The 15,000-nt window shown below is 40.0% G+C and overlaps 3 protein-coding genes across 5 annotated transcripts in view; all 3 read right to left on the bottom strand.

The window, feature by feature from the left end:
• LOC133609735 (uncharacterized) overlaps positions 1–2,285 on the bottom strand; it is a 44,173-nt gene extending 41,888 nt beyond the window's left edge. Inside the window, exon 1 of one of the 2 annotated variants that reach the window (XM_061965606.2) lies at positions 1,604–2,285. The gene's annotated coding sequence lies outside the window, so the exon portion shown is untranslated. Of the gene's footprint in view, positions 1–1,531 lie in introns of both variants that reach the window. The other variant, XM_061965605.2, reaches the window with a different exon arrangement.
• A 322-nt stretch (positions 2,286–2,607) lies between these two features.
• On the bottom strand, positions 2,608–7,000 carry timm21 (translocase of inner mitochondrial membrane 21). Its single transcript, XM_061964758.2, has 6 exons — positions 6,585–7,000; positions 3,757–3,819; positions 3,574–3,671; positions 3,418–3,491; positions 3,204–3,309; positions 2,608–3,120 (listed from the first exon to the last, which is right to left on the bottom strand). Exons 1-6 carry the CDS (start codon positions 6,874–6,876, stop codon positions 3,028–3,030), a joined length of 726 nt encoding a protein of 241 aa, XP_061820742.1. The 5' UTR covers positions 6,877–7,000; the 3' UTR covers positions 2,608–3,027.
• A 7,260-nt stretch (positions 7,001–14,260) lies between these two features.
• The window catches only part of neto1l (neuropilin (NRP) and tolloid (TLL)-like 1, like), a 230,616-nt gene continuing 229,876 nt past the window's right edge, over positions 14,261–15,000 (bottom strand). For both annotated transcript variants that reach the window (XM_072913487.1, XM_072913486.1), the window contains one exon: positions 14,261–14,399. Coding sequence is in view for 1 of the 2 variants with exons in the window: in XM_072913486.1 (XP_072769587.1) it covers positions 14,300–14,399 (100 nt within the window). In the remaining variant the exon portion in view is untranslated. The remainder of the gene's footprint in view (positions 14,400–15,000) is intronic.

Raw genomic sequence — 15,000 nt, 5'->3', positions numbered from 1 at the left:
ATGATACATCACAATTTCCAGTTTCTCTATTCAACATGTTCGAAAAGAAGTAGGAAGAAGCAGAGCTTATTTATTCATACCCCTTTTCCTTTACATGGCAGTTGCTAAAACTTTTGTTCACTTCCTGTTCTCAATTTATTCACAATATACTCCATAAGTAATAACAATAAAAATAATAATAATAATAATTGGTTAAGTAAGTTATATTTTGTATGGTGAGATGAGTAAGATTATCTAGAACAGTGGTTCTTAACCTTATTGGAGGTACCGAACCCCACCAATTTCATATGCGCATTCACCGAACCCTTTAGTGAAAAAATAAAAAATTCTAATTCAAGACAAAGTTATATGTTATTTTTACTGGTGCACAAAATGAACCGTGCATGAACATCACCTTGTTCAAAGAACAAAACCAACATATGAACTCACAAGAAATTACACACCTGCAAATCAGATGGAAAATTAGAGGGAACATTGTTTGGGGGTATTCATAATACGCCGATAGGGAGAAGTTTTAATTCACACGATGAGTTGGGTGTGTCTTGACCTCCGCCGAACCTTTGAGGCCGTCTCACCAAACCCCTAGGGTTCGATCGAACCCAGGTTAAGAACCACTGATCTAGAACATGAATGGATGGATGAAATAAATTCTGAATGTTTAACATGGTTCTTCTTCTGTGTACTTTGTAAACACTTTAAAAAAGTTAAAGTTAAAGTTAAAGTACCAATGATTGTCACACACACACTAGGTGTGGCGAGATTATTCTCTGCATTTGACCCATCACCCTTGATCACCCCCTGGGAGGTGAGGGGAGCAGTGGGCAGCAGCGGTGGCCGCGCCCGGGAATCATTTTGGTGATTTAACCCCCAATTCCAACCCTTGATGCTGAGTGCCAAGCAGGGAGGTAATGGGTCCCATTTTTTTATAGTCTTTGGTATGACTCGGCCGGGGTTTGAACTCACAACCTACCGATCTCAGGGCGGACACTCTAACCACTAGGCCACTGAGTAGGTTTCTTGAAGTGGATCATATTAGTACATTGTTTGATTTCTTTGCTTAATCCATTCCACATACTGATATACTGAAGGTCTTAAGTGTTGTACGTGTGTACAGTGGTACCAGTTTGACCCTGGAACGGATTATTTCATTTCCAATCATAAATCAAAGGTAAACATTGCTTAAAAATTAAACTAGGGTTTACATAAATCCCTATGAATCTAAACGATAGCATCTTGTCACTACCATAATTAGTGTAGCGGGACCGGAAGAGTTATTAGCTCAGTAGTTTGACACAAACACAGCTGATCCTTCTCGAACCAGCCGCACATTTTGTCGAACGGCCGAGAAATACCGTCACTAAACACTACAATGCTACCCGTGTTAAATAAACACAACATTATTTTTGAGGCAAAACAGCGTTAGAGCCATGTTTATGGTTTTATATTCACAACAGCTGTTGGAAACCTAGCGCTAATCTGCTAAACTTAGCTTGCCACCAAACTTTGCCCAAAACAAACATGGTGGACTTACTTGATAGCAGCACTGTGGCTCGCGGGTTAGTTAGCTGCCAAGAAGGACCATTGCTTCTTGTTGCCTTCTTACCCGCAATTGTCGCGTCTTCTCCGGGCTTTATTACAGGGGAGGTCCAAGGAGCAGTTAAGGCTAACTTAAGCTAACATGAATGCAGGCCACAAACAATAGTGCCAAGGCCCCTCTGTGTTGACTTTATCATAACCTTTCCAATTAAGGCCACAATAAATCTCACTACTTACTAATAATTTTTTTGATTAAAAATGAAATCATCAAAAAACGAGTCTTGTAGTTTAGGCTAGCATGCTGTAATAACAAACCATTGCGTCCCACTGACAACGCTGCCTTCTCAAGTGGGCGTGGCTGACAGCCGTTGCCTTCAGGGATAATCGTAAAAGCTCTATTTGGAAACAGGATGGCGCGTGAAAGACCGCTTCAGTTGAAAAACTACGTCAAGTTTTATAAAACAGTTCAAACAAAACAATGATTTAATTATGATGGATGAATGGGACCTTTTTGACAACGATTTAAAAATGCCTTGTTTCAAATTAACGAGGGTCTGAGAATGCGCCACAGGGTCAAAGAACAAATTGTGCACATTTCTAGGAAGACGCTCTGGAGTGATTGACTTTTTCCAACAAGAATCATATTGTGGAATACTCATCGATTCGTAACAGCGATTCAAACGCTGGTAATCCGTTGGATTCAAGGAATTTAAAAATAGATCAGATTTTCCACATTAAAGTACAGTATTTGGTGCTTTGTCGTCTTCTAGTGGCCGTGATCAATAACAACAACCAGTCAAAACTTATGGAAGTTGATTATACAGGTGAAACTCAGTTAGAAAATTGTGCAAAGGGCCATTCATTTCAGCAATTTAACTTCAAATGTTAAACTATTATATAACACTAACTCATTACATGCAAAGTGAGATATGATACAGTTTTATAATGTTCATGATCACAGTTTAGTTTTTGAAACCCCCACATTTTGAGATTTCAATTTTCATGAGCTGTAAGCCATGATCATTACATTTATATCAACATAAGGCTGAGTTGCATGTTATGAGCCTATGTCAGGTATTAGATTCACGTTGCAAAGCCAATTGCTGGAAAAAACAAACCTTTGCACGGAAATCTTTTTTTTGTTTCACCTGTGGAAAACACACACGCACACACTAATACTAATGATTATAAATGTATTTTATAGGGCACATTTCAAAGCACTTTTAAGCTAATTTGTACAGCACTTAAAGGCAGTTAAACATTTTAACCAAACAATTAAAAATGTAAACATAAAAAAAGTTTGCAGCAGATAAAAATGATTGATATTTTAAAGTCATTTATTTTTAATACAAAAACTGTACTCATTTTATGTAATGGTTACATTTTCATCTCTGCTATTTTTTTTTTTTAACCACATTTACAGCACAACATAAATTATTAGCCAGCTCTGTTCACTGAGTGGATTAGTCCTTTTATTTTTTTTCATTATCATCATCGATTATCTTCCACAATTATGTTCCTCCTTGGGTAGGTGTCAATGTCTACAAATATGTACCGGAACTCATATTTTCCTGTTTCCGGATTCTGAAAAATGACAAGCAATTCCATTTTTTTTTAAATAATATAATGTTGCATGTAGTGGTTAGATAATTCTATACAATACAAACCTCTTTTGACTCTGAGTGCACTGTGCCTTTAAGACCTGGCTCTGATCCTTCAATGTAAAACTTTAGTCGCATGTGCTTTATTCCCTCCTTCAGGAACTCTGAATGACTATGGAGATAAAACAATACAGTTAGATTGTTTAAAAAACAACAGCTGATGAATAGCCACATGTAGTGTTTGAATAATAAGTTTTGTTTCATAATCAAATTCTCCAACCTGATATGTTGTCGTCTTCCTCGACGGGTAATCTCGCCGTAGCACTTGATCGGTTCTCCGAATGCGCCAATAACCTGTATTAATAAATAAAGGAATATTTGCCAATACCTGTTAAAATACTGTGTATTCACAACTATGTACAAGCAGTTTAATTACCTCTGGGTGTAATCGGACTTTGTCAAACGCTTTCCCGTAGACTTTATTTGGACTGGAGGAAGAAAACAGTTCCTGAAAGACGACAAACAGAAGACCACCTGCGACATAAAGAACAATAATAGCAAAATGCAATATGGCTGATAATGAGAGGCAAATAATCCGTTTCTGATTGGCTGAAGTCACCTGTCACTCCGAGCCCGATGAGTACGACTATCAAGTAGGTGAAATCTCTGCCAGCTTCTTTCACTGCAAAACAAGAGAAACATCTTGTAGAATACGTTACTACATCATACCTCTTACATGAGGATAATGGCATTCTGTAACAACACTACCATAACAATAACTCAGATTCACATGTCAAAAAATTTCAATATTGTGCAAAAGCAGTGTTGGGTTAGTTACTGAAAACCAGTAACTAGTTACAGTTACTAGTTACTTTATTTCAAAAGTAACAGTTACTAAATCACACCAAAAAGTAATGCGTTACTGTGAAAAGTAACTATTTAGTTACTTCTTTTTTTCTTCTTCTTTTTTTTTTAAAGCTCCCATTAATGCCCTTTTAGCCTTCATTTCGGTACTGTTATTGCACTGGAGAATAATACAATATGTTGATCAACTTGACATGCATTTTTATCTTCCTTTTAACATAATTAATGAAAAACAGTGCAACATAAAAAGGCATTTCTCCTTTCTTTAAACTTGGACCAATGACCATCAATAAAAAAACAACTTAAAGTGCAACTTAAGAAGGCACATAATCTTCCTTGAAACATTGGTAGTGAAATAAAGCCTGACATCTGGAGTGATGCTGCTGTCTTCCACACTTGGAGCCATGGATTGTAGAATCCTTGTTTTCAGTGGCAGGATCATTGACACAGATGGTGAAGTTTCAGTGCTCAGTAGAGATGTAACAGTTTTGAGGGGTTGAAGCACCTGCAGGACCTCCTCTGCCACTCTCACTTCATCATCAGACAGGGTGATGATGTCTTTGACATTTGTCTTCAGGGTCTTGTGGGTCAATGCAGAGTATGTAGCTGCCTGCTGCTCCAACATATCATAAGTGGAGTTCCACCTCGTTGGGACATCATGTATGAGCTTTATAAGTAGGCAGCTTTAGCATCTCTTGCTTTGTCTTAAGCACATGAGCAGCTGTTGTGCTTGGGTGGAAGTAGGAAACCTCCTTCCTGATACTCCCAAGGAGGCGTTCCATCCTATTGACTGAGATGCCCTTCTGTGATGCCAAACTCACTACATGTGCAAAGCACCTATCTGTGGTCCCAGTCCTGCCTCATTCATTGCAATTATTTTATTTTTGGCATTATCACGTGTGACTGGGATATCTTTATCTTCCATTCCTCCACTGCTTGTGTCAGTACCTGCGCAAGGTGACTCTCGTAGAGGGGGCATGTCTTGTCATCTCTCAGTCTGCTGTGATGAAGTGAGTGCTTATCGTCACATAGTTCCCCTGGACGTCCACCCGTCTGTCATGAGCGCAACAGATGATGCTCGGGATAGTTCATCCACAACTTTGTTCTTCTCCTGCTCATGAAAATCTGGCACAAACTTATCGCTGAAATGGGTGCGCGACGGGATGTCGTAATGTGGCTCAAGCACGTTCAGCAAGTGTTTAAAACCCTCGTTTTGCACAACCGGGGCTGCACCTATAAACACACCGATTAAATGGCGCGGGGCGTTGAAGCTCTTCCGTTACTCCGCTCGCCATGACCACGCTGTGTGTGTACTGAACGTGCGAACAACTTTTTTTTTGTTTTATATATCAAACCGCGGATCACGTTGTTGATCCGTTGCATCACTAGTGAAACACAGATACGCCCCCTGCCCCTCCCCACACACACACACACCCAGAGCGCGCCTCTTTTCTTCTCTCCCTTGTGACAGAGGAAGATTCAGAAGGACGACACTGCAGCGCTCCAATAAAACACACTCAGATCTTCTGTTTCAAGCCGATACAACATAAAAAACAACGTAAAATAACACAGTAACGCATCATGTAGTAACGGTAACTGAGTTACTGAATATAAAAAATAACGCGTTAGATTACTAGTTACCGCCGAAACTAACGACATTACAGTAACGCGTTACTTTGTAATGCGTTAGTCCCAACACTGTGCAAAAGTGACTTGATATCAGGAGTTCGACTCAATCTATGAGAGCAAAAAAGAGAGAGTGAGCCATTATTTTACATAGTTTACAATATTTAACTTTTTTTTTTATTATAGGGATATTATATATTATTCCAAAGCTATGATCATTAAAAGTATCAAGAAGTTGAGAAATTATTCACTTTTTAAAAATGTATTCAACACTTAAACTCATTTTCAAAAATATTCACATTTATTGAAATGCACCTGCATATGCTAATTATTGTATTTATATTGTATATTTATATGTAATCATTACGCATACTATTTTAATTAGACACAATACTTATTGTGTAAAATGTTATTTATTTGGTGTACTGTACATTAGAGTGTCCGGCCTGAGATCGGTAGGTCGTGAGTTCAAACCCCGGCAGAGTCATACCAAAGATTGTGAAAATGGGAACCATTACCTCCCTGCTTGGCTCTCAGCATCAAGGGTTGGAATTGGGGGTTAAATCACCAAAATGATTCCCGAGCACGGCCACCGCTGCTGCTCACTGCTCCCCTCACCTCCCAGGGGGTGGAACAAGGGGATGGGTCAAATGCAGAGGGTAATTTCACCACACCTAGTGTGTGTGTGACTATCAGTGGTACTTTAAGTTTTTAAATTTACAAAAAAAGAAAAAATAGGTTTCCTTTTGGTCCAGTTTTAGTCCATTAAAAGGATTTAATGATGAATAAAATAATTTGATTATCCCAAATTATTTTTTTTACAAATGATAGTTCCATCCTAACCAATATGTTTAATTATTACAAACTTGAATATTTAAAAAGTGCACAGACTTATTGTTTGTTGGTATACTTTGAATGAAAATGATGGGGATGTGGTGTCTCGAAGTGTTTGTTTACCTTTGCGTGCAGTCGCCGTGGTGGTGCTGCGTGGGTACTTGGACACAGACTTCTGTCCAACTTCTCTCTCCTCGCTTTTATTTCTCACGCTGGAGTCGACGTGAATGGTTCTCCGTGGCTGCAGGAAGCAACTATAAGCACGAAAACGTCCAAACGGAGCGTCGACCCTGCTGCAGAAGGTCGACAACACTGACTGTGTCCTGTGTGTGCGACTTGCTGCCAAGCTAAACGTCTGGGTCGCTTTTGGCCCTAAAGTGCGATGCAGCATGTTCAATATCTGCGTGTACGCCATTAAGACACTTCCGATGGCCTAACTTTAACTATAAATAATACTAAATCTACGGACGACTTGGCCTGTAACTGCTTAACCGAAAGTGTGGTAAAACGATCGAGGCGCATACATATGACGTCATGATCTAGGAATCCTGTGCTGGGAGATGTAGTTCTGCCGGACAATATTCATGACAAATGCGTGCTTTGTTTTAAAGATGTGCTATTTGGATTTACACTGTATAAAAAATAAACATTTGAAAAGGAATTTTACCATTGCAACCTCTTTATACTATTGGCTAAGTTTTGTATTCATAAATTTAAGATTCTCAATACCCAAACCTATGTTTTTTGTAAAAGAATTAGAACTCTATTTTAAAACACTCTCTACCTCTAACAACCAACAAACAGTGAAAACTATGATGCTGTGTTCCACATTTAAATTATTTACGGAACTTGTGTGAGCCTATTGCTTTACATTTTGTTACATATATATATTTTGCATTATATTTTAGTTACTTTATTTAGTTTACAACCCCCTGGAGCTGTTTTGTACTGTATTTGCGCTGTTTCTGTACTTGTTTTGATCATTATTATTTCTTGATTCCAGCTCTATTCCAGCTGCACTCGAGCGGAAGGTGGTGTACACCCTGGACAAGTCGCCATCTCATCACAGGGCCAACACAGATAGACAGACAACATTCACACTCACATTCACACACTAGGGCCAATTTAGTGTTGCCAATCAACCTATCCCCAGGTGCATGTCTTTGGAGGTGGGAGGAAGTCGGGGTACCCGGGGAACCCATGCAGTCACGGAAAGAGAAATATGTTCTTTAATATTTATTGGATTTCAATTAATGAAAACATATATATATATATAATGCACATTTGTTTCGTAAATATGTTTTATTCTAAACCATGAAATTATATGCGGAAATTCACTTGCCCTTTGTTTAGTACTATTTAATATTTAATATTCAGTATTTTATTTATATATATATATATATATATATATATATATATATATATATATATATATATATATATATATATATATATATATATATATATATATATATACATACGGTATATATATATGTATATATATATATATATATATATATATATATATATATATATATATATATATATACATACGGTATATATATATGTATATATATATATATATATATATATATATATATATATATATATATATATATATATATATCTGCATATGTATACAATGTATTAATACAATTAAATACAATTAAATATTGCATAAATTGCGGGTAAAACATTTATTGTAAAAAACATTTATTGTAAAAAAAAATATAGACAACTTTATTTGTTCATAATTATTTGTGTAAAATTAATTTAAAAAAATTAATAGTTGTTGAATTAAATATATTTAAAATATAAAAAAATGTTTATTGATATATATACATTATATATACAATTATATAATAATACAAATATGTATTATATAACATACATGAAATATTAAAAGAATACATGTTTGTATTTTTTTAAAGGCTAAAAATTGAGGCAGGCATCATAAACAAGCAAGAAAATATTTTCATTGTGTTGAAATTAATTGATCAAAAAATAATATATATATATATAAAATATATATATATATATATATATATATATATATATATATATATATATATATATATATATATATATATATATATATATATATATATATATATATATATATATAACTTACTGGACAGCTCTAATATATATATATATACACACATATATTGAAAATACAAATACATAATATAAAGTCTTGTATAAAAATATGTAAAATATTTATTGTCAAAATTCTAAACAACTTTATTTCTTCATATTTATTTGAATAAAATGAATAAAAACAAATGTAATAGTTGTTTGATTAAAAATTGAAAATGTAAAAATATATTTATTTATACATATAAAATGATTTATAAAATTATATAATGATGCAAATTTGTATTACACAACATATATGAAATATTGAAAGAATACAAGTTTGTTAAAAGGCTAAGAAATTAAGGCAGGCAACCATCCTAAACAAGAAATAAAAATGTTTTAATGTAAAAATGTATAAAACATATATATATATATATATATATATATATATATATATATATATATATATATATATATAAATATATATATATATATATATATATATATATATATATATATATATACATATATATATATATGTTTTATACGATGTGGCAAAGTTGGGAGAGTGGCTGTGCCAGTAACCTGAGGGTTCCTGGTTCAATCCCCACCTTCTACCAACCTTGTCACGTCCGTTGTGTCCTTGAGCAAGACACTCCACCCTTGCTCCTGATGGGTCGTGGTTAGGGCCTTGCATGGCTGCTCCTGCCATCAGTGTGTGTATGGGTGAATGTGGAAATAGTGTCAAAGCGCTTTGAGTACTTTGAAGGTAGAAAAGCGCTATAAAAGTATAGCCCATTTACCATATAATTATATCCATCCATCCATTTTCTACTGATTGTAACTTTCGGATATAATATATATATATGCATATATATATATATATATGCATATATATATATATATATATATATATATATATATATATATATATATATATATATATATATATATATATATGAGAAGGCATCATGAAGAAGCTAGAAAATATTTTAATTATTTTGAAATTACTTGATACATACATATAATTAAAATACTATACTAAAGACATATAATATATGACGTAATACAAATATGTATTACATAATACATATAAAATATATAAAATACATAAATGTTGTCAAACGGCTTTAAAAAAAATATACAAACGTATCAAAGCATCCTTTAAAATGTTCGTATCCTGCCCTTGGTGGAAAAAGTTTGGACACTCCCGCTCTAGATACTAACACACTGGCACTACTACTACTACTAGTACTACCACTATACTACTAGAAATACTAACAACAACTGATTGTAAAAGTTTATCTAAAAATGTAAAATAGTACTTAGGGCAAGTTTATACAAATGCCCAATTACAATAAGGAGACTTTGCATTTATAAAGCGTAAAAGTGTCAGTGACATTATATTATTCATTAAATTTGATAAAAAGTTCAGATACATGATTTTGCATCGAGAACATTTACACTTACAAGGCAAATAAATTACATAATTAAGAATAGTCTCTTGGGTCTCCCAAGACAAACAGGTCCTAGGTGAGGGATCAGACAAAGAGCAGCTCGAAGACTTCTATGGAAATGCAAGAACCGAGACTCAGATTTCCCTCGCCCGGACGCGGGTCACCGGGGCCCCCCTCCGGAGCCAGGCCCGGAGTTGGGGCACGATGGCGAGCGCCTGGTGGCCGGGCCTGTCCCCATGGGGCCCGGCCGGGCACAGCCCGAAGAGGCAACGTGGGTCCCCCCTCCAATGGGCTCACCACCCATAGCAGGGGCCATAGAGGTCGGGTGCAATGTGAGCTGGGCGGTAGCCGAAGGCAGGGCACTTGGCGGTCCGATCCTCGGCTACAGAAGCTAGCTCTTGGGACGTGGAACGTCACCTCGCTGGGGGGGAAGGAGCCTGAGCTAGTGCGCGAGGTAGAGAAGTTCCGGTTGGATATAGTCGGACTCACCTCGACGCACAGCAAGGGCTCTGGAACCAGTTCTCTCGAGAGGGGCTGGACTCTCTTCCACTCTGGCGTTGCCAGCAGTGAGAGGCGACGGGCTGGGGTGGCAATTCTTGTTGCCCCCCGGCTCAGAACCTGCATGTTGGAGTTCAACCCGGTGGACGAGAGGGTAGCTTCCCTCCGCCTTCGGGTGGGGGGACGGGTCCTGACTGTTGTTTGCGCTTACGCGCCAAACAGCAGCTCAGAGTACCCACCCTTTTTGGATTCACTCGAGGGAGTACTTGAGAGTGCTCCCCCGGGTGATTCCCTCGTTCTACTGGGGGACTTCAACGCTCATATTGGCAACGACAGTGAAACCTGGAGAGGCGTGATTGGGAAGAATGGCCGCCCGGATCTGAACCCAAGTGGTGTTTTGTTATTGGACTTTTGTGCCCGTCACGGATTGTCCATAACGAACACCATGTTCAAGCATAAGGGTGCCCATATGTGCACTTGGCACCAGGACACCCTAGGCCGCAGTTCTATGATCGACTTTGTAGTTGTGTCATCGGATTTGCGGCCTCATGTTTTGGACACTCGGGTGAAGAGAGGGGCGGAGCTTTCTACCGATCACCACCTGGTGGTGAGTTGGCTGCGATGGTGGGGGAGGATGCCGGACAGACCTGGCAGGCCCAAACGCATTGTGAGGGTTTGCTGGGAACGTCTGGCAGAGTCTCCTGTCAGAGAGAGTTTCAATTCCCACCTCCGGAAGAACTTTGAACATGTCACGAGGGAGGTGCTGGACATTGAGTCCGAGTGGACCATGTTCCGCACCTCTATTGTCGAGGCGGCTGATTGGAGCTGTGGCCGCAAGGTAGTTGGTGCCTGTCGTGGCGGTAATCCTAGAACCCGTTGGTGGACACCGGCGGTGAGGGATGCCGTCAAGCTGAAGAAGGAGTCCTATCGGGTTCTTTTGGCTCATGGGACTCCTGAGGCAGCGGACAGGTACCGACAGGCCAAGCGGTGTGCGGCTTCAGCGGTCGCGGAGGCAAAAACTCGGACATGGGAGGAGTTCGGGGAAGCCATGGAAAACGACTTCCGGACGGCTTCGAAGCGATTCTGGACCACCATCCACCGCCTCAGGAAGGGGAAGCAGTGCACTACCAACACCGTGTATGGTGCGGATGGTGTTCTGCTGACCTCGACTGCGGAAGTTGTGGATCGGTGGAGGGAATACTTCGAAGACCTCCTCAATCCCACCAACACGTCTTCCTATGAGGAAGCAGTGCCTGAGGAATCTGTGGTGGGCTCTCCTATTTCTGGGGCTGAGGTTGCTGATGTAGTTAAAAAGCTCCTCGGTGGCAAGGCCCCGGGGGTGGATGAGATCCGCCCGGAGTTCCTTAAGGCTCTGGATGCTGTAGGGCTGTCTTGGTTGACAAGACTCTGCAGCATCGCGTGGACATCGGGGGCAGTACCTCTGGATTGGCAGACCGGGGTGGTGGTTCCTCTCTTTAAAAAGGGGAACCGGAGGGTGTGTTCTAACTATCGTGGGATCACACTCCTCAGCCTTCCCGGTAAGGTCTATTCAGGTGTACTGGAGAGGAGGCTACGCCGGATAGTCAAACCTCGGATTCAGGAGGAACAGTGTGGTTTTCGTCCTGGTCGTGGAACTGTGGACCAGCTCTATACTCTCGGCAGGGTCCTTGAGGGTGCATGGGAGTTTGCCCAACCAGTCTACATGTGCTTTGTGGACTTGGAGAAGGCATTCGACCGTGTCCCTCGGGAAGTCCTGTGGGGAGTGCTCAGAGAGTATGGGGTTTCGGACTGTCTGATTGTGGCGGTCCGCTCCCTGTATGATCAGTGTCAGAGCTTGGTTCGCATTGCCGGCAGTAAGTCGGACACGTTTCCGGTGAGGGTTGGACTCCGCCAAGGCTGCCCTTTGTCACCGATTCTGTTCATAACTTTTATGGACAGAATTTCTAGGCGCAGTCAAGGCGTTGAGGGGATCCGGTTTGGTGGCTGCAGGATTAGGTCTCTGCTTTTTGCAGATGATTTGGTCCTGATGGCTTCATCTGGCCAGGATCTTCAGCTCTCACTGGATCGGTTCGCAGCTGAGTGTGAAGCGACTGGGATGAGAATCAGCACCTCCAAGTCCGAGTCCATGGTTCTCGCCCGGAAAAGGGTGGAGTGCCATCTCCGGGTTGGGGAGGAGATCTTGCCCCAAGTGGAGGAGTTCAAGTACCTCGGAGTCTTGTTCACGAGTGAGGGAAGAGTGGATCGTGAGATCGACAGGCGGATCGGTGCGGCGTCTTCAGTAATGCGGACGCTGTATCGATCCGTTGTGGTGAAGAAGGAGCTGAGCCGGAAGGCAAAGCTCTCAATTTACCGGTCGATCTACGTTCCCATCCTCACCTATGGTCATGAGCTTTGGGTTATGACCGAAAGGACAAGATCACGGGTACAAGCGGCCGAAATGAGTTTCCTCCGCCGGGTGGCGGGGCTCTCCCTTAGAGATAGGGTGAGAAGCTCTGTCATCCGGGGGGAGCTCAAAGTAAAGCCGCTGCTCCTCCGCATCGAGAGGAGCCAGATGAGGTGGTTCGGGCATCTGGTCAGGATGCCACCCGAGCGCCTCCCTAAGGAGGTGTTTAGGGCATGTCCGACCGGTAGGAGGCCACGAGGAAGACCCAGGACACGTTGGGAAGACTATGTCTCCCGGCTGGCCTGGGAACGCCTCGGGATCCCCCGGGAGGAGCTGGACGAAGTGGCTGGGGAGAGGGAAGTCTGGGCTTCCCTGCTTAGGCTGCTGCCCCCGCGACCCGACCTCGGATAAGCGGAAGAAGATGGATGGATGGATGGAAGAATAGTCTCTGAACGTGACGTTTCCTTCTCGTGGGTCCTCCTGACCGTAACAGACTCCTTCGTGAGCCCGGTAATCTGGTGTAAGAATGTCTTTATTTGTGAGCGCACACACGCTAAGACCACACTCCACGCTACAACTTTTCAGTCTTTCAACTGTGTCCGCTCACCAGCAACTCCAACTCCAACCACGTGTCTCGGACCGGCTGCTGCTAATAAAGGCGACAGGTGATTAGATAACCAGCCCCAGCTGGGAAATCTACTTACCTGCCGCTGGCTTCGAGGCCGGTCCTTACACACCCCGCTCCGCGGCAGGCCCGCAGTCCACGCCCCCCCTCCACAATTAGAAATACAAATAAAAATATATGATGTATCATATTCAAATTGTATACATGTTTGAAATAAACTTCAACCAATCAACCAATATTAAGAACATGTTTACTATGTGTGTCATTGTGAACGATCCAAAAAGTTTTTTGAAAGAGATGGTGGTGCCTTCGTATCAGGAGTTGTTTTTGTTTTTTATCAAGATGCTGACTATACACTATAAAAGTCTACATTCCAGATAAACTTAATCACCACAAAAACAGGAAACATTTGTTTATTTAATTAAAACATAATTTTCAGTATCAGTACTTATCAAATGAATACGCTTTGAAGCACAATGCCATGATAAAATAAATAATACTCAAACGTACAGTAGGTTTTGTACATAAATGATGACATTTGTACTGTAAAGATGAGACAAAGCACCCTTGAAGTAAAACAAACATGAAAATGCTTTTAAAAAACCTGATTCTGGTCATTTTGTTGCCCTTCATGAATAATTTTACATGAAAGGTATCCTCTGGTTTCAGTCCTTTTTCGTTCCAAGTCATCCTTTACAGACTAGCGGTGAACACATCTGGTCAGGTGTGTGTTTCCAAGCAAACAACACACTTGATGCACAGCACAACACTTTTATTAGCAACAACTCTACTTTCCTCATTTCTCTGTTTGTTCAGTGAAGATGCACCAAGGAGAGAGAGCTCCAAATGTTGTCAAATTGGCAAGATGCCAGGAATGTTGCATCTCTTTGATGTATCTGCAGAGAAATAAAAACAATGTTACTTTCACTTTCTTTTCTTCCTGGGCCTTCCATGTTGCTGTTTTTTTCATCTACAGCCTACCCTGCTTGTGATCAACTGGTCCAGACTTATTGTTTTTTTTACTGTCACAACTACCGTCATATATTTACTGGCAGACGAACGACAGTTTGACTTTGTGTGCGCCGGAATGTTGGAGTGAGAAAAAGAAAGTGGAAGACAGAATAAGCATGTGTGTGGGTGTGTGTTTCTTTTGGACACAGCTAAGTAATTAAAAAAAACTTCAAATTAGAGTTTAACAGCTCATTTCTATTTCTCAAGGGGAATCTCCTTACTCAACTGCAGAGAGTGCATGGCATTTAGGTTAGGTAAGGCATTTATTACAAGTTCATTTGCGAAAACCGATATCACTGTTTTTTGGATCCAACTCTCTGATAAATATTATTCCAAATAAAAAAATAAGAGTTGGATAATAAAAGGTAATACATATTTATATATTCAAAAAAATAAACTCCTCAAAAATATACAATATTTTATATATATGGTAACACTTTAGTATGGGGAACATATTCACCATTAATTAGTTGCTTATTAACATGC

This window comes from Nerophis lumbriciformis, linkage group LG07 (genome assembly GCF_033978685.3).
Source record: "Nerophis lumbriciformis linkage group LG07, RoL_Nlum_v2.1, whole genome shotgun sequence".
NCBI lineage: Eukaryota > Metazoa > Chordata > Actinopteri > Syngnathiformes > Syngnathidae > Nerophis > Nerophis lumbriciformis.
The sequence above is the reverse complement of the archived record's forward strand: the minus strand, read 5'-3'. Positions and strand labels throughout refer to the sequence as shown.

What these genes read in the sequence shown, in the direction of transcription:
- timm21 (XM_061964758.2), bottom strand. Translation starts at nt 6,876, where the DNA reads ATGGCGTACACGCAGATATTGAACATGCTGCATCGCACTTTAGGGCCA. An exon ending in CATCGGGCTCGGAGTGACAG is followed by an intron (nt 3,672 to 3,756) that starts GTGACTTCAGCC and finishes TTTATGTCGCAG; the next exon opens with GTGGTCTTCTGTTTGTCGTC. An exon ending in GGAAGACGACAACATATCAG is followed by an intron (nt 3,310 to 3,417) that starts GTTGGAGAATTT and finishes TTATCTCCATAG; the next exon opens with TCATTCAGAGTTCCTGAAGG.